Below are 20,016 nucleotides of genomic sequence, written 5' to 3' on the forward strand. Positions count from 1 at the left end.
CTTAGTGAACCAACAAGGTATGTTATATGACAATGTCAACAGAGCCTTCTGAAAGGTTCCCTCTGCTACAGGCTTTTTCAGTCTTTCACAAAAATTAGCCATATCCCACTTTACAGGTGGGAAAACAAAGGCACATGAAATGAAACAATTTGGTGAGACCACGGGAAGACCTTCACAGTTCTGGAAAAAGAACCCAGGTTACCTAATCCGCAGCTGAAAGGCCTCTTTCCAGACATTCCTGCGAGAAACACTAAGGCAGATCTGAGACAATTTCTTCTGCACATTCAATACTATTATGGAATACTTCAAACATTATGTCAATGCATATTGACATTCCTTTCCAGACATTCCTGCGAGAAACACTAAGGCAGATCTGGGACAATTTCTTCTGCACATTCAATACTATTATGGAATACTTCAAACATTATGTCAATGCTATGTCAGCACAGGAAAAACATAATTTTTAAGGTGCTTTTTCTAGTGTTTCCTTCCAACTCACAATAAATTGGAATGACCAACATACTTTTCTTATTACATGTCTCAACCATCTTCAGTAAAATGAATTCTATCTAAATAGTTTAGATGATCCCTATTTCTCCTGTGGACAAAAAAACCCAAACAGAACCAAACTAAAATAACAAAAGTAAACCATTTTGAATAGCTGAATAGTGTTTCATTACTTTTGTTTTAAGCTTTGCTAAGTTTTGATTTGGAGGCAATGTTGGTGTTTTGTTTATTTGTTTTGTGGGGGGTTTTTTGGGGTTTTTTGTTTTTGGTTTTTTTTAGTATGTGTAGCTGTTCTATACTAGAAGTGCGCTGAAAGAGCTGTCATCTTTAGACTACCACTCCACTAACACACCTCTTACCTGTCTTACTGGATCACAAGTGAATGTTATGTCTTCAGTCCATCAGCAAAAGGAAACTAATCATATACCAAAATGCGCACAGATTTCTTCCATTACATGCCATATCCAAAATAGTTATTTAGAAACCACATGACATTCCTTTCAAGCTAAAAGTTAGCTTTTACCAGTTTTCAAAATCACTCAAAATAAAGAAGCTTTTAACTAATCAAGTATTACATATACTAAAAACAGATTTCAAACTTACGGTGCAATAATGGCTCTAGCAGGTCTCTTTGTGGACTGTACTTGAGAAAGCCAACCTTCTAGTTGTGCATTCAGCTGGGGTCCTATGAAAAGACAAGGAAACACTGAAGCCATAAAAGAATCTAAAACACCTCAAGAACTAACAAATAAAGTCCAAAAGTCCAACAGATTTAAAATCATCTTAAACATCAAAGCATATGTTTAAATCTCAAAACAAAAAAAGCAAACCCAACACGCCTGTAATATTGAAGATTACAGTAGGAAAGTCTCCTGGTCCAGGAAGTTCATTTATTTCACATCCAAACACACTTACTGTTTCTTGCTCTGTGGGCTGATGCACATACCATTTCATCATTAGAAAGGATGGCTGCTGATGTCAAAAGAGAGGCTAACAGATGATTGATTACTCTGGTAACCATATTTGCAGAATTCAAAAGTAAAAAGTTAAGATGACCTATTCTAAGAGAGCCCGATATGGGAAGATGATATAATACAAAGCCCTTACATACTGACATGATAGCCAATGGCTATGGTATTTAGTCCTTTATTATTATCAAGCAAGCATAAGAGCAGAACACAAAGCACACTGTAACCTGGAAAAACTGTAAATACACAGGAAAAAGCTAAAAGTGAGAAGACACCATGCTTATACTCACGCCTGAACAACTTCTGATCAATCAACACATGCTATAAGTACATAAACTTCTTGGCAACATTAGTTTTGATAATTGGTCAATCCAATGTTTAAGTTTTTTTTTTTTTAAACTAAATCCTGTACCTCAACAAGTGGCAAATATTCTCAATTCAATTAGCTGACAGGTGATAAAAATGCCTTCTAGAAATATAACATTAAAAAATACAGTTTGGTTATCTCCCCATCACAAAGAAAACTTTTTGATGTAAAGCTATTCCTGAAGAAGCAAGTCTGGCAAATACAGTGCAACATTCTGTATATTAAAGAACACAAAACAAACTTTCAGGTAAAACTCATTCAGTTGCTATTGCTACCAGTAGCATATCATTAACAAAAAGAAAAATAGATGCACTTTTTTCAGTTGACACGATGCTTTTCACAGAACTGTACGTCAGCAGAGTTTATCTGTAAAGTATGGTGCAGTAAGATGCTTTTCTTCTACCACGCACATTGTAGATCTTTGTAGCTTCCCCGTGCAGGTGTAAAACCACCAGCTGCCAGGAAAAGTCAAAACCAAATTAAATACCTGAAACTATTTCACAGCTATGTTCCAATCAGCCCAGATCTCAAGCTGAGAGCTCTCCAAAGAGCTGACAAGAACTACAGAGAACTAGAGCAAAGATCTCAACTTTTGCAGAATCCAATAGTCACTCACCAGTGATAGCCAAAAAGCTTTCTCTGGAAAACCCAGGGGGTGTCACAGCCACCGTTTTTTATACAAAACTTAAATTCATGTGTTTCGCGAAAGAAAGGATGACTTCCGTGGTTGTAAAAAACCCTACCTTCTTACACAAAGGGGGTGAACTAGTGCAACGCCATTTCCATAAGCCTACAATCACCTTGAATGCCTTAGTTGCCATCTACAGCACTGCTGTAATACAGTGACTTTGTGAAATGATGAAATTGTCAAAAAAAAACCCACACCGATTTTTTTCTGCTGATTCTCTTGCTTGGGGAAATTACATGCAGCAGAGACATGCCATAGACATCATAGGATAATGACATCTTAGAAAATGGGGGCTGTTGGGGAAGCTAAGTAAAAATAAACAGATGTCTACTTCCATCCTCTTTCTAAGCTACTAGGAGACTCACTTAAAAATTTGACTTCCTAATTCTCCCAAAGTGTGTAGAAGGATAAAGTACTTTCTGAATGAAGCTCTTTAGGAGGACACAATTTTTTTTCTTTTCAAACACCTACTACCCAGAGTCTTACACAAAACATGACTCTGCCCCACCTGACCTCTTCTCTTTGAAGAAGATCCACAGGCAGCACAACAGCAGAAGGGCCAGAACCTCTCAAGCAAAGCAAGACAGCCTTGGGACTCTCTTCCCCAACAAGGCACGGTGCTTGGCCTTCCTCCGTCCCCTCTTTAGCATGGATTTTTGCTTAAGAAGGTGGTTAAGGCGATTTGTCTTTGGTTAAGACGAATCAAGTAACTTGCTGGACAGTTTAAAGAAAGTTCAGCATCTCTAGTAATTTCCTAAAATTCCATATGATTGTTCAAATCTGCCCAAAACTTCTGATCTTACTCTCTGTAATAGCAGAGTAAGATGCCCAGGTTTGCTTAATCTGCTATTATAGACACATGCTGACAAAGCAACAAACATTTTTTTCCTAGAGTCAGTAAAATAACAGATCTGTATGACCCAAGGGATGAAACTTCTGTCAGTGTTTACTTAAGGACCAGGTAATACATATGCTTTCAGATTTTCTTCCCTTTAATGCAACTACAAGGTGCCTTTTTAAATCATTAACTCTGACCTAATATAAGTTTCCATATCAACTGATACTTATTTGTACTATTTTAATGAAACGTAATCAAATCTCTCTCTCCAAATGACTAACGGAAAGAGAGAAGAGTACAACGTATCCCCCTGACCTTTTAGCTAAAAAACCCAAACCAAACCAAACCAACCCAACCAAAAACCATCAAACAGCACCCACATGAACTGACAGGACTATAGCCCAACTGCAGCTTCCTATGCTTACAAATAATTTAAGGGGGATAGTCTAAAACTGTAATTTTCTTGTTACCAAATTGACATCAACTTTTTGTTGAAGTGTTCAGAAGGGTTTTTCTTTCAATTTCTCAAACATGACAGCGCTTAAGGCTAAAGTCAAAATATTTGAATTGGAGATACAAAATATAAACAAACCCACATTATCACAGTAGATATGTTCTGCCATACGGAATTGTATTATAGGAGATGATAGAGCTCTTCAATGAAGAGGTCTAAAAGTAAGTTTTGTTCATATGTAAATTAAGTTAAACTGGAAAAAAGTCTTTGCAAATAGTCACTGAGATAACTGCAGTAAATATCCATCTCCTAAGCTGACAAGCATGGGCGAGGAATAGCGCTGCCACCTATGGATCCTCCTGCCGCAGTGGTGGGAAGCAGGAGAGGTCCCTGCCCCTCGAGCCGCAGGTGGGACGCCCAGCTTGAGAAAGCTGGCAAGATGAGCGCAATGGGTTTTTTAAGGCTAACCCATCCAGAAGGACAGAAAGCCTTACGGATGCAACTTCTGGATGCAACAATCAATACACTTTAGCATTAATACTGTAAGATCAGACCTGTTATTGATTAAAGGAAGATTAGGCGGCAAAATATGAGCTTCACTGAAGCACATAACATCAAGATGTGCATTTCAATCCTATGAAGTAAGGTATAAATACAGGTATGTAACTAAAGAATGCTGACATCATCTGTGGATATTTCACATCCTGTTTTGTTTTGGAAACCGGCAGAAGTTATGCCAAATTAAAAATAATTGCAAGCACAGACCAAGACTCCACCAGACAAATTTATGGATACAGCTACAGGCAGAATTTATTCAAACATCTTGCCTAAAAGGATAAATTATTTTTACAATCAACATTGTCCCCCCCACAGAACACTAAAGTAAGAAGGAATTCTTCCATGTTAAACGCATGCCAGTGTTATCCGATGAATAACAACACAAAGACATCTGGTAGTCACACGCTTAGGTTCATCACCTCAATTTACAGCTGTCGCGGTCCAGGCATTGTGGGTTAAGCCAAACCAGCATATTCTTTCCACAGCCAAGCTCACCATGAGACTGAACAGCTTATAGGCCAAGTGTCAACACAACATAATGGGAACTTGCCCCTGTCCCAGCAGCCACCATAACCAGTGCAAAACCTACCTTTTCAGATTGGTAAGGAAGACATGGTGTTTGCTCCAAAACCTCAGCCTCAGTGAATGCTTCTTTTACTGGAAGAGCATAAGCCTCAACCAAAATTCTGAGCAGCACCAGGGAAAACTGCGCAGGTCTCCCTCTGCTATTGCACGTGTACAGCACTTGCAGCAATGCAAGTAATGCTGGAGCACAGTAACAGTAACAACACTGCAGTGCCCAGCTTTTACACTTTCACTTAACAGCTTTTACTTGTCTAAGCATGTCTCCTACCCTACAGGAGCCAACATTTTTTTCTGAGCCTTACTCCTTTTACCTTTTCATTACCTTTACCCATAGATGAAAAAGTCTACACCTCGAAAATACTTCTAATAAATATTACAACATATGAACTAAGAAGTAAATAAGTCTTTATTCTTCTAGGGTGTTAGAAAAATTAAGGTAAGGAACAGTGAAACCTTGGGGGCTGGCACACAATTAGTTTAATAACTGGAACTAAAGGAGCTCCTGTCTCCACAACTTTGAAGGTGAATCCAAAACATTTAATTCAACTGTCAGGCAAACTCCAATCTGAGTTAGAGGACTAACTAGTTTCTCTTCTTAGTTAAAATTGCATAAAGTATAATGATTATTTTAAACAACACAGGTCCCACTTGAAAAAAATCTTTGTTTCTTACTGCAACAAAAGCCAAATCCTTGAATAAAGAACAAGTTTCATCTGTGCAAAGACAAGGATGTGTCAGGAATAGAAGGTGATTTCCAAGAGCTCATCTTGATGAGCACATTCTCTACTGCTAGCATATACTCTCTTCCAATACTGAATACTGATGAAACGGTGAAATCAGCCTATAAGCAAGGCAGAAATTTACTTATGCAAACTATAGGACTGAGGGGAAAAAAATTAAGACACAAATAAAGATTACACTGATGCTACATAAACTCCTATTATATGCATTGTAAGATGAACATAAAACAGCAGGTAATGCTTGAATGGGGGAAAATAAAACTGAAGCCATAACAGAAACATTGAAATCTGCTTTGGTGGCAGTTCTCACTTGCATGTCCCAATTTTCCACTGTTCCACTAGCTCTTTTATTTCCTTTATTGAAAGTTATTAGGAAATACGTAATCAAACTATAACTCCACTCGTTAAGAATATCAAACAACATGCACCTACCTAGCTTTATAAAATACCTTCCCAGTTAGGTCATTCAGAGATCCAGACAAATGACCTTCTGTTTTATAGCTCTGAAGAAGTGATTTTGGCTCTAATACATCCTAAATGTAACCTGAATTTATGAAAGTATTCACTAGGTGATACTTGCAGGCCTATTTTAATAATACGAGGACTGCACCAAATGTAAAGCTTTTTTCAGTTCCAATTGTACAGTAAAAGTTGAATCTACATTCTTTACTTGATTCTGTATCAGTATCTTGATTCTGACTGTATTTAAGTGATTCAGCTGGAAATAGTAGCCTAGAAATTGTATTTTGAATTATTCCAGGATACTTTTGCAGTATACAATGTTAAATAACACAGTCTGCATATTAATATTGTGTTCCATGATTAATTCATAAAAAAGCCAGCAATGACACATCCACTTTCCCCATAAAATGTCTAAAAAAGATAGAAGACCAAAGGGAGAGAAACATTATGTTTAGTATTTAACATTGCAAATCAAATACTTACAAATTTGCAAGACACTATGATTAGTTGTTCACAGATTGCAAGGTAAGAACTTAAGTTAATAGTTGTATTTGCAATGCTCCAGCTAATGTCACAACATTAAGATTTCATGATCAGTATATTAATTATCCTGCTACTGCAGAAAGCTCCTTTCACTACAACAGAGATCAAGTCAAAACTTTCTCTCATTTCAGTGACTCTCACATGCTTTTTACATTTTTCCCTGGATCCATTTGTCCATGACCATCCACAAACATTACTGGTACATTGCATTTATGAATGAGCCGTGAGGAGTTATTCCAATTTTCAGGGAACATGCCAGGGTTCTTGGCACACCAGAGTTAAGCACTCTCAAAAAAGACTGTTTTATGATATAGCAACCATCTTCCTCAACCCCACATCTGCATTCATAGCCTAACACCACACAAGATTGCATACATTATTTCCTTCTAGACACTTCAGCTATTGCAGGGACTCAGATCCAACACACTGCAGAGAAGGGTTTCTGCTCTAAGTTAAGGTAGGATGCAGCCACTCTGAAGGTCAGTGAAAGACATCCCAGCAGCAGCATTTGCCCTCAGAAACTATGGGCAGCAGACCTGGTGAACAGATTACACATATTCAGCAACATCACGGCAGAGCAGAAACAGCTGTAACTGATGCACACACTTTCTCTGATGCTGATGAGAAGTTCCAGCTCGTGCCAACAAGCACACAAGTGCTGGGATTACATTATTATTCATGAAAATGGAGACTTTTATGTTACTCTACAGGGCCCCCAAGCCCCAGAAGGTGCAAGTGAGAAAAGATGTACTATCTCAGAATCACACTGCTATTGCACATTGAAGCTGGCTACCTCAAAGAGCTATTAACAGAGAGCTAGTGGGTTTTGGCATCAGAAAAAGCAGCATTTGGTACAAAGGCAGTAAAAAAGCATTAGTGCAGGTCTTATTAGGGATTACAAAGGAGTAGAAGAGACTGCAAACATGCTAAAATAGTGGCCAACTTTGAAAGAAACATCATTTCTAAACAGATCATTCATGGCACATATCTGCCTTTTCATTTATTTTCTGATCTGCAGAAGTTCTTCGAAGTATTATCCTTTCCAGCTGACCTTGACACCACCATGCAGACCTCAGCCCGAAAGACAATGTCTGAACATCTCTGGCCACATGACAGCCAGTTATTCAGAAGTTCTGGCATTTCTTGTCCAAACAAGTTAGAAGCTTAATCCTTACAAATGCTAGCAACAAGATTTTAGTGCCTACCTGCTTTGGGTTCTTTTACTTACAAGCCAGGACAGCAGAAAATCAACTCTGAACACAAGAGTACCATGAGGTTTAAACTCTCTTCAAACATTTATGTGGAGACAGACCATTTACTTGGCTCATCATAAAAAATAGCTTTGAAGACAATAAGCGCAATGGCCTTTCAAGTCAAAACACATTTTCACCAATAAGTATATGGAAATTAAGGTTCTCCTAGTTCAAACAACTTGGCATAGGCTACCAGAAAGCACACGTCTGACCACTATGGCTTGGTCAAGGAAAACAGGGAAATAAGCCATACCTAATACAATGACAAACTCGTTTTGCAGGGCATTTTTCAGATCGTTGTATCTGAAACGATGTAGTATCATTATTCACACACACTCTCAATTTGATTTTACTCACATAATTTGGCATAGCTTACTAAAAACCCTTTGTGTTTTGTCTGTATCAGCATGCCACTGACTGGGGAAAAGTTGAGACAAGAAGACTTAGCAAACACTTTAATAAAGAGTGGTACAGTATTCAATTAGCACTTCTAGGAGCCAGGCAAGGCAGGCCAGCTGCCAGTGAATAAACCGTGTTAAGCGCTCTAATGGGTGACATCTCACTGGTAATGGCATGCTATACAGGAAAAAAGATGCACACACACTAATGTTTATTTTCATTTCAGGAACCTATGGATTGATTCCCCACAGAACTGCCCAGCACTTACAGAACCTATTCACATGGAGGAGTAAATCACGAGTGAGCATCCACACCCTGTCCTGCAAATAGTCCATGCTCAGGATAGCATGTCAGTCCCGTTATATTTCAGCTGCTCCTTTTGTATCTAGGAATGGATCTGTCCTGCATTCAAAATCACGGAAAATTATGCCATTTTTGTTTCAAGTTCTTAATCTTCCCCTTCCCCCTGCTGGTCAGAATCAATTTCTCAAGAGGTCTGGATGGTAGGTGGTTGAATTAACCCAGCAGGAGTAGGACTTTCTTCCAAAAATAAATCACAGTGTAGTATTTTTCACCACACAACACTGACACTTTTTTTTTTTAACAACCTACATGACAGCAGTGCAACAGGGCGATACTTTTATTTACATGGTATGCCTTTATCTCATTTTTGCAAGTGTTTTTAGCAGCTACCATGCACCAGGTTGCTAGTCCACAGAAGCAATGACATGCCACATATCATTTTTAACCTTTTTAAAAGCAGACATACAGATCAAGGTCTGCAAGTGAAAAAATAGGTTACTTAGACCAGTGGCCTACTATCAGCAATGGTCATAGCACTATTTCAGTTTGGAAACTCAGCTGTAAAGCTTCCCATATTCAGTGCTGCTGCTAAGTAGGAGGAGGAACAACTGACCAAACAGACTTCATTGTTAGTTTGCTGCCAGACAAATGCTCCACAGGTCCACATCTAAAGCCCATTAAGATGCTACACACACTGATGTGGAACGAACGTGAACTTCCCACACCAAAAATTCTAGAGGAGAAGGTATGACGATAATTTTGGTCACATTTTTCATACTGAATCCAACTGCAGAAACTTCCTAAGGAACTTGCTTTTTAAATTTTTCTTTACAACAGCATATTATGGATGAACACCACAGGGGAAGTTAAATACAAACATGACCGTGAAGCCCATCTTCCCCTCCCCACCCCCCTTCTCAGCTTCATCAAGTGAGCAGGAAGCAGTGAGCTTTCTGCCTGGGACCTCACTTTCCCTCTAATAACAACAAAGTTGTTTGTTTATAGCTAGATGTGACATTCTAACATGTGAACATGCCTGGATGTGCATAATTGCACAGCCAGTCTCACCTGCTCTAAAATGTTAATTAGCATCATACAATTAGGTGATGTATTTCCCCTAGAGTATAGTGCATGTTTATATTTTCCAAGGCAGAACCTAAACAGTGCACATCCCATAGCTGGAGAAAATAGGGGAGCAAGGGTCACTTTCAACTGAAGCAATTGCTGCCCCACAGAAACGAGCAGTCTCTAAAGACAAGAAGTGGTATTTCTTCTAAACCCTCTTACATACATTACATTGACCCTCCATAAAGAGTAGTAGCTCCCTCTTACTTGGTTGTGGCTTCACCTCTGATATTGCTGCCACGCCTGGAGCGCAGAGGAGCCAGCTAATCCAGTTCAAGGATATATCCTCTGGCCAGAAAAGCTGGTTTGCATTCTGGATCCATCATTTGTCCTCCTCCCCCCTCAGCTGGCTTCGGCCCTTCTCTCCCAGGGCTGACTTCTACAGCCAGATCTTGCAGATACTTTTTTTTTTTTTTTTTTTAAGCACAGCAATGGGTGCTCTACTTTTGCAGTCAACCCCCCCGCAATCCAGGACGCCATGCATCATCCTGGATGTTTTGTTGATGTTTTACCCTCAGGTACTAGGCACCTCGGGATAAACTGCCACTTAAAAACCTCATCCTCACACAGACTCTTTAAAATGCTTTCAGATGTAATGATTTTGAACACATCCTTCAAAAATCATGTTTCTCATTAGCCTTTCAGACAGGGTCATCTTACTATGGAGCAGGATGAGGGTTTCCAGGGCATCTGCTTGCCTTGTGTAATCAAACTCAGCTCTGTAGAAAGAGAGCAGCTTTCAGGAAACGCGAAGCTTAAATGCTAACCAGTTTATATATAACCCAGCAAATCGCTTCTGGGCCGAGACGGTAAGCACGAAAAGAGTAGGTAGGAGGACTTGACAACACAATCCCCGGAGAATCGCAGGAACGCACTGAAGAACTATCACAATTCAAACTCTAATCCCTGCCTCAGCTCCATCCTTCAAGCTATGCAGGTTGAAACCACGTGGTAAAATCCAGACTTTCTTCAAGTAGTATGATTGAGGAAACAAGCCTATGTTACAAGTCTGAAATAGCAGCTGACATGTGAGTTTGGCCTAAAATACAAGATTTAAAGTTAAGTCTACGGCGAACACATACCCTGTTGATGCCCATTTGTTTCCTCTTGCGTTTTGATGGACCCTCCTAAATGGCACACAAAAATCAGCTTCCAAGCAACGGGTAGTCCCCGTCTTGCTGAACAGGGAGAACTCCTGCTCTCACATACCCTACGTAAACAGCACAAGATAGTCCTATAGGAAGAGACATAAATAATGCTCTTTTCTTGTTTAAGGAAAACCCTACAAAGGAAAACAAAACACACTTCCTAAAACTCCAGCCTATGCAACATCAACCACTTACACACACTCCCACTCCCCCCCCCCCTCCCCCCCCCGACACACACTGTAACAGTTACAATTTAACTTGTCAGAAGTACAGTCACCATAACTCATTACAACATGATTCAGTTTGGGTTTCTTTCATGCAGTGTAAGTGTCTGGGCAACCATCCCACACCTCCTCAATAAGCAATACCCAGAGGGCTGCCCAAAAGCAACGGGAGCAACATGCTTTTGGATGTCCTATTACAGACAAGTAGTACTGGCCAAACTAGTCACACAGACTTACCAGGGTGTAGTCTCACAAAATTACGCACTGAACTTGTGTAGAAAAGAAAACAGCAAAACACAGCATCTATGCCTCTTAAATTAATTATGAAAAAATTACAATCCTTATTTGCAAGTATCCAGCAGTAACTTGGTATGAAGTCCAATATCAAACCAACTACAAAATTTATGTGTAACGTCATCTAGCCATTCCACATCGCAAATCAATTTTCTTCCCTATTCATAAATGAATATACAAATAGCACAAGCATGTTGGGAAGTGTTACCACAAAGCTTCAACGTTTTATGTCTTTGCACGTGTTTAAATCTATATCTTTGACATGATTTTGTTTGCTTTCTGTAAAAAGAGTACTACCTACCTTTCCAGACCATTGGAAAAAAATGTAATTGCAAGCTATCGATGCTGGATGAAGATTTGAGACCAGTTTTGTAATGGACACAACAGTTACGTTTGGAATATTAACTCGGAAGGAAAACAATCATCCTCTATTGTTGTCTCGAAACTGCCCACCCACCACTTGAAGCCCAGCTACTTATCTCACAATCTGCCTCTCCCTGTGTTACCCTCCTCCCTGCATTTCTTTTCTTCCCTTTCAATTTTTGCCTCATACCTTGTTCATTAATTTGTGGAGGAGAGGGGAAACTGCACCTATTATAGCCAAGAGAAGTGTATGACTTTTCACATCTAGTTCTTCTTAAATGTCAGTTTAGGATCCTGAATGTCTCTCTTTTTTTGTTTTTTTTAACTTGTATCCCTCCCCTCCCTCTGAACTATTATTTACGACAGCCTCTTGTTCATCTAAGCTTGTTCACCTGCAGTTTTGCAACAATCTTTACTCCTGAGGCCAGTAAAAGGCCATCCCTTACAAATCTCCATATTAACAGCTTGGAAAATACAAATGTGCACCCTATCCACAGCAGAGTTCTGCCCCAAAACCCAACACAACTTATTTCTAAACATATGTGCTATCAAGCCATTATTACAGGTTTCTATCTTTTTTTGGGAGGGCGAGGGGTGCGGTAGTCCTCCCTCCAATGCACCATGTCTTTCTTCTATTCTTTTTCTGCAAATACTACATTTTCAAATGAACAGAGCCCATTCTGTACTACCGCTTTATAACTTTTCACTACTACTAGAGAAAGCGCTCTGGAAGAAGAGACAGAAGCTCATCTCGGACTACAAGAAGTGAAATAAACCTTTTTTCCCTCCACCCCATCACTTGCCTTCTAACCCTGCAAAACACCCCAGACAGCCTGGATTCTCTCAGGGGAAAAAAAAAACAAACAAACACAAAAAAAAAAAACCAAAACACAAGAGCACTCCAAAATACCGAAATCTGTTCGTGTGCTCTTACATCGGTTAGGTGCACCGTTCGGTACGAAGCACAACACACGGGCCGGCTCTGCCACCCCTGCCGCCAGACACGAAGTTGCAGCACTGCGCGTCCCTACAGCGGGGGCCGGCACGCCAGGAACACCCGGGGGGCCGATCCAGCCTTCGCCGCGCTCAAACACCGGTTTTCCGGCGAGAGGCGCCGCTGCCTCGGTGCAGACAGCCGGGCCGGGCCGGAGGGACCAGCGGCGGCAGGCAGGCGTGCTCAGCTCCCCGAGACGCACGCTGCGGCCACCGGCTGCACAGCGGTACCCCCTCCCCGGCTCTGCCCGCCACCCCCGGCCTCCCGGGCCGCTCTCCGCCGGCAGCCGGGCCCGGCAGCCACCCAGACCCCCACCCGCCCGCCGGGCGCGGGTGGGCCGCTGCCCCCGGCCCCCCCTCGCCCGCCATGTGCCGGCCGCGCCGGCGGGGGCGGGGCCGTCGGCCCCTCCCCGCGCCCGGTACCGGCCCCGGCCGCGGCCCCGGCGGCGGAAAGTGCTGATTCAGCCCCCGCCCCCCGCCCCGGCGGCGCTGTGGGCCGCGGCGCCGGTACCTGAGGCTGTGTACCAGCTGCCGGCGTGGCTGGCCTCCCGGCAGAGCACCCGGTTGGACATCTTGGTGCCGGAGCCGCCTATGGTGTTCGGGGGAGGCGGTGGGGGACGGGCCCGGGCGCGGCGGCGGCGCTGCTCCCCCTCCTCCCCCGGCACGGCCCGGGCCCCGCGGGCGGAGGCGGCGCTGCCGGCGGCGCCTCCGGGCGGGCGGGCAGGCGGCGAGCGGGAGGGGGGCGCGCGGAGGCGGCGGGCGGGGCGGCGCGGGCCGGGGGCGCGGTGCCGGGCTCGGCCGCAGGCGGTCGCCCCGCGGGGGGGGGCGCGGAGGGGGGGCGCGGGGACAAAGCCCGAGGCCGCCGCCGCCGCCGCCAACTCCGCACTAGCAGGTGGGGGGGCGCGAAGAGAAGGAGGCCGCGGCAGCAACTGGGTTTGGCCCGGCTCGGCTCCCGTGGACTAGGGGCCGCACAGGCGCCGTTCCCCCATTGGGCACGAAAGCAAAAGCCTCGCCGCCATTGGCTGCCCTCCTTCGCTGTTCCCGCCCACCGCTTTGACAAGCCCGGAATGGAGCGGCGTCGCCTCGTGGGGGAGGGGGGGAGAAGGCGGGGTCCGGAGGGAGAGTCCCCCTCGGATTGGCCGACCGCGTTGCCGTGGCGATCGCTTCTGGCCTCGCTGATTGGCGGGGCTGTGTCTCCGTGGTGGAAGGGAAGATTACGAGCGCAGGTCAGATGAGGGGAGGCCGGTCGGGGGGGGGGGGGGGCGAGCGGGGGGCGAGGGGGAGCTCCGCCCCGCGCCCCCTTCCCCCTTCCTCCCTCCCCCCCCCCGGGTCGCGGGGCGCTGGCGGTTACCCTCACGCGGTGCCGCCGTTGGGGGCGCGCGGCCGCCGGGCCCCCTCCGCGCCTTCGGCCCCTCCGCCTCGGCGGGTCAGAGGGCGGCTGAGGGGCGCGGAAGCGCGGCCAGCTGCTGGAGCCCCCCCTCCGGCACGGCGGGCCCCTGCCTCACCGGCCGGGGCAAGAGGTGAGGGTGGGCGGTGTTCTCGGGAGCGAAGCGGCGCTTTCTGGTGCCTGGGGTTGCCCCCTTGCTGTGAGGAGAACACAGTGCAGCCTCCCGTGCCTCCTCTGCTTCCCCCATCCCCGGTGCGGGCTGTGGTAGCAGTTGGGATTTTGAGGGCTCGAGGGGCAGAGCATCGTCTCCCAAAGGCAGCGGGTTCGGGCTGAGAGAACAGGGAGTTTGCTGAGCTGAAGCTCCTTGTTTCTGAGCTAGCACAGTTCCTTTCTTACGCCTCCCCGCCCGTACCGTTGCGTCTTTGGTACCGTGGCGTGCAGCGAGGGCTGTGGGAGTACATTTGTGTAGAAGTCTCCGATTCTCCTCAGCTAATCCTTCCCCACCCCTTTAATTTTTTTATTAGCTTGGTGAATGAACTGCTGCCATGGAGACATCAAGCATAGCTCAAAATAGCTAATAAGGCAGAACTGGAAAGGGGAGTATGGCCAGTACAAAAGGGGGGAAGGGAAAAAACAATTTTAGCCACTGACGTATGAGATGCAACACGGAGAGAGGGAAGCCACAACAGGAGAGATGAGGGGCTGCAGCCATTAAGGTAGTAAGGCAAGACTGATGCATTGTGAGGTGGAAAATGTATGGGCCAGGTCAGGAAACATATTCTCCTTCTCCCCCTTGTGTCGTTTTATTCTTCAAAAAGTCCTCCAGCCAGTTATAAATGCATGCAAAATACGGAGCTTTTGTTATTTTTTTTTAAACAGTAAAACAAAGGAAACGGGGGGACAAAGGCATTGTTTGCAGTATGTCTTGAAGATCAAAAAGGCTCGTGCTGCAGAGATACGGCTGATGTCATTTTTATCAGTGAGAATCCTCCTCTGCACCCGTGACACTGGCCTCCCAATGCAGCTGAGGGGCAATAAGGACTGGAGTCTCCAATTAATAATATTTGTAATAATAGGTTGTCATGAGGAAATGGGGCCTGACTATCCCAGCAAATGTCTAATGTTTTATGTAGCCTTCACTACTCTATCTATCCTTATAGTATTCCATTGTTATTTTATAAATAGTGTGTTGAAAAAGTATTCCATTGTTATTTTATAAATAGTGTGTTGAAAAAGGTTAATGTGGATTATAACTGCTGCCTAGACTGGAAGAACTATCCTGCCTGACTGCTTTAACATAAAATGATATTGGCAGTTGTGATACTCATTTGTAATTCTCAAATCTTTTACATAAACTTCAATACTGGGAATAGTTCCTGAACTAACTACTAATCCCTCAATAAAGTTAACTAAATGCAGCAGAGGATAAATTTTACCCCATGGGGAAAAATAAATGTTGTGATTATATATTTACAAAAAAGGTCATGCCAGCATATAGTTCCAAGTTTTTGATGCACTGTTGTCCCATGATCCACGAAGAACAGTTACAGGAGACTGCTAGGAGGAACATCTTAGGGGAACTGGAGGTTAAAATAATTTTTAATTATCTGGTATTCCTTTCTACCATTCAGAGGAAGAGCTTTCATCTCTTCTAAGCACTTACCCTCCAATGAAAATAAAACACAAGAACTTCCAAGTGGTAAACTAGATGGTTTAATGAGTAAAAACATTTTACAAGTATTTTCTTTTAAGTTTACTACCTTTCTTTAGTGTTTTTTCCTCTTCAGCTTGCCTTTTAAAATTTCTTAAATATACTACTTTTTTTTGTTGTTGTTGCTGCATACCTCTTGGGCTGGATCCCTTTTCTCCCTGTGCTTCCTTTTTAAGTTTCCTTCTCCCTTAACCTTTGTTTCCTTGTGTGTCATTTTTTCTCACCTAGATTAGGTGTAGATTAGGATGAAGTTATCTAATGTGAACATAGTATCTGTACAGATGCAGCTGAGTGTTAGCAGGTCATAGAAAGCACAGGCTTTTTTGCTAATCCTTAGATTGTGCCATGTGCCACAAACACTGCGGCAGCCTGTTTTCTGGTGAATCTCTGTCCTTCTCTGTAATCCACCAGCACTCTCGATCCAGAGCCCAGTGAAGCTGGAGGACATCTTCCTCAGTTTCTGCCTGTTCCTGCCAAAGCTTGTCATCCATAGTACTACAGGAGGAATTTCTGCTATTTCCACTGGCAAGGGTGACAGTAGGATTTTTTTCTTTGTTCCCTATCAAAGGTGGATGTAGTATCACTGAGCGGTGTTTAGTGATTTGTGGGTTCCTCTTTTTAAACTTATAACTATCACCTCCTGATCATGGATTGTTTCTTTGTTTAAGGGCTGGTGACGCGCTCCCTCAGTACCACATAACGTAAGTGAAAGAGGCAGAAACAGAAAAGCAAGCAGCTCTTCAGTTAAATAGAAGATGGTGATGCTGGGCTTCCTAGTGCTCAGGACATGGAGGTATGGAAGTGTTCTAGCTACAGGCTGAGAAACTGGGCTCAGCTTTCAGTGAATGCTGTGAAGCATGGTTTAAGTTGGGAGATCCTCCTGCTTTGTCTGTAATTCTTCTAAGCACTGTTTGTACAGGGAGAAGTAACAGGAGCACTTATCTGTTCAGAGCTATTTCAGTCATTTTTCCCTGAGGTGCAGGGAAGGGTTGACATAATGCATGGACAATCCCCCAAGTCAGCATACCCTTGAAGCACAGACCACTGCTACACATGTGTGTCTGCTGGCAGTTTATTCCTTACCTGGAAGAAAAGCATGAAGGCAGATTGTGGCAAGAGTGACTTGCCAGTTAGTGTGCCCTTAGCATGCAGGGTTTTCCTTGAGTAACATTCTGTGCCCAGCTTGGGTGGCTGGACCAGCTTTCAAGGTCTGTTGCTTTCTTGGTTTTTGCTCTTATTGTCCTCTTGCACATGGTTTATTTTACCTTCTTTCCTATCGTGTTTTTCATATTGTCCACTTCCTGTCTCCTCCCTTCTCAGGAAGCTGTTCACTGCCACTGTTGTTCTAGGTTTTTCTCTTTACAAACTGCCATTCTCCATCTGAGAAACCTGCTGTTCCTAGCAGTCCTTCCTTCGACTGTTAAAAGCAGCCAAACTTCATAGTCCTTACAAAGGAAATATCTCCACTTCCTGTATAACGTAGTAGCATCAGAGATAATATCAGTGGGTAATTATCCATCTTGTAAATACCTCAATGTACACCAGAGAAAAAAGAAGGCCATACACTCTCCAGGAGATACTTCTCAACTCTCCATTAGCCTTTTAGCAATTTAGGCTCCTCTCAGAAAACTGGTTTATTATGCAAAATTGCAAAGCAAACTTTGAGAATAGAGATAAAAGCACGTTGGGAAGATGAATATGACACATTTCCAGTCAGTGTTGCACTAGCACTGCTGTAAACTGCCCTGTAGTTACTCACATAGCATTTACATTTTAAGTCCTCACTTAAAACTGTATTTGAATAGTGAACATTAGCAGAAGCGGTACTGATACTTTTTTAATCATGGTAAAATGCTTCTTTCTATAACAGCTGGCATTCTGTACTTCTGTGATCTAGGCTATGTAGTCACTCTTAAAATGAATTCTGACTATGAAATAGAATAGGGAACACAAGCTAAGGCTTGGCTAAGAATAATTTGTTACATAATTAGTACAATGGTAAGAATAAATCAAAACCTTTTTTCTTTCAAGCATGGTAGGCACAGGGATTCTTCTCATGTGTTTCCTTTCCAACCTACTGGTTTCAACTGCTTGTATCTTTCAGAATTTTTCAGATTTTTCATTTGTTTGAAAGCAGCAGTTTTATTTCTAGAAAGCCTGATGGGGAGGGAGAAGTTCTTTTGATTGGACTGCATTTACAATAGCAACAGCACTTCAGAAAATAAGATGGATAGCTCAAAGACCTGTACTGATTTTGGAGAAAGTCCTCGATAAATCGGAGATGCAAAAAAAAGATCTGGCAAGTCAAACTGTATTTTTAGGTGGTAACAGGCTTCAGAATATGAGGATGTAGAACCCTTTGATTAGAATTGCTTTTAGTGAGAAATCCTTTCTTCTGTCACTGTCTCCTTCAAGGTAAAAGATAATGTTCTCGGTGAAAGCATTTAAAAAGGCAGACTTCAAAATACTGCATATGAGTCATATATAATTCTTTCACGGTTACTGAATAGTAACTTCTGGATATTGGATCTAAAATAGTAATCTTGGAAGCTGTGCTGTGGTGTTAACCAGGTATTCTGTTTTATTTTCTGCTTCATTTTACTGCCCTTCGGAGCATATACTGACTCAGTTATCTAGGGTAGAGTGGAGAAAACTGGAAAATAATTGTTCAAGAAGCAAGAGATAGTGGCTTTCAGCTACTTAGATGTGTTCTGTCATACATCTAAAGTTGCCATTTTCATTTATATCTTCAAGCTTTTATTCTACATCTATTAATAACTTGTAGCCCCTTACATCTATTCTCCATTTTATTGATGAGTTCCTCATTTTTATAAATGTAAAATCACTAGGGTTTTAATTTGTACTTCAAAATTAAATAAATTTATCTTGAAGCCCTCAGAACTGGTTTTTTCCTGTGGAAAAACAGTCTTTCTTTCTTTCTGGGTGAAATTGGGATAGCAAGCATCTGTCGAGTCTCTTTACAGAATTTTCATTGTTTTGTAGTGGGAAGAGTTTAAAACAAGTAAATGCTTTGAAAATTTGGACTTTACCATTACTACCCTAACTTGGAGAACTGGATTATTCAGATATGATCTGATTATTCAGATAGTAACTTGCTATCCTCTTGCCATTACAGAGTATTCTCTATGCAGCAGATCCTAATTGGTGAAGCCAATTTAACAAGTAAAGGAACATGGTTGCACTTTTCTTGTTGATTTGTCATACCCTTGCAAGAATCGCTAAGATTTATTTTTTAGAGCTGATGAGTTCACTGCTGCTAGTAACATTTCAACTTACTTTCTTGGAGGGAGCTGCCCGGAAAAGCTGCTGTAGTAAATCTTCTAACATCATCACCTTGTGAGCATGGCTTTTTCATTCTCTTCAGCTAGCCTAGATGGGAAGACAATAGCAGGTGATACTGTGTACCAAACGGTGGCACCCACAGCTGAGTGGGTGGCATGCTGCTGGCACGGACAGCTCACCTTAAGACTGGTACTCGTACTTTGAGATTCTAGATTGATGCAAGAGCTGTCAGAAACCCAGCGTGTTTACAAGCTTTCATGCAGCTGCTTGGAGGATGTTACTGTATGCTGAGAAATCTGATTGTATTCTGAATTCAGGCATGGTGATATATTACAGGAAAATTGCTCCATCTAGGGAATATTAATAGTTGAGCTGTTTCTTTTTGTATGGTCTTGCACAAATTCTCAACATAGAAATTGGGGATCAGCATGGATTTTTTTTTTTCACGTGAAACAATTCTTACAATCTTGCGATGTTGTCACCTATGGATGAAACTTTGGAATGCCGCTTTAGCAATAAAAATAGCAGTACCAAGTCTTTCTGGTGTCTCCTTGTCTTCACTTAAATGTTATTATTCATTCCAGAATGTCAAAACACTGTTGTTAAAATCCTTTCAGTGTCTTTTTTTAAGTGTCAGTGTTTGATGGAGACTGTATTCACCACAATGCAATAGAATTAGTAATCTCATTCCACAACTTTTCTACATTTCCAAAATAGAACTTTTTAGGCTTGGTTTTGGGTTTGCAGGTTTCTTTCAATTTTTTTTGTTCCTCAATCTTACTGCTCTTGAACTACACTAATTC

General features: G+C 42.7%; 1 protein-coding gene across 3 annotated transcripts in view; it reads right to left on the reverse strand.

Moving 5' to 3' along the window:
• Nucleotides 1–13,515, reverse strand: part of MEMO1 (mediator of cell motility 1) — a 28,095-nt gene extending 14,580 nt beyond the window's left edge. Inside the window, exons 1-2 of one of the 3 annotated variants that reach the window (XR_012673091.1) lie at nucleotides 13,324–13,485; nucleotides 1,111–1,192 (exon numbers count right to left, since the gene is read on the reverse strand). Coding sequence is in view for 1 of the 3 variants with exons in the window: in XM_075146602.1 (XP_075002703.1) it covers nucleotides 1,111–1,192; nucleotides 13,324–13,384 (143 nt within the window). In the remaining 2 variants the exon portion in view is untranslated. Of the gene's footprint in view, nucleotides 1–1,110; nucleotides 1,193–12,753; nucleotides 12,976–13,323 lie in introns of those variants that run through there. The other 2 variants (XM_075146602.1, XM_075146599.1) reach the window with 2 other exon arrangements.
• Between the last annotated feature and the right edge of the window lie 6,501 nt (nucleotides 13,516–20,016).

This window comes from Calonectris borealis, chromosome 3, assembly GCF_964195595.1.
Source record: "Calonectris borealis chromosome 3, bCalBor7.hap1.2, whole genome shotgun sequence".
Classification (NCBI taxonomy): Eukaryota; Metazoa; Chordata; class Aves; order Procellariiformes; family Procellariidae; genus Calonectris; species Calonectris borealis.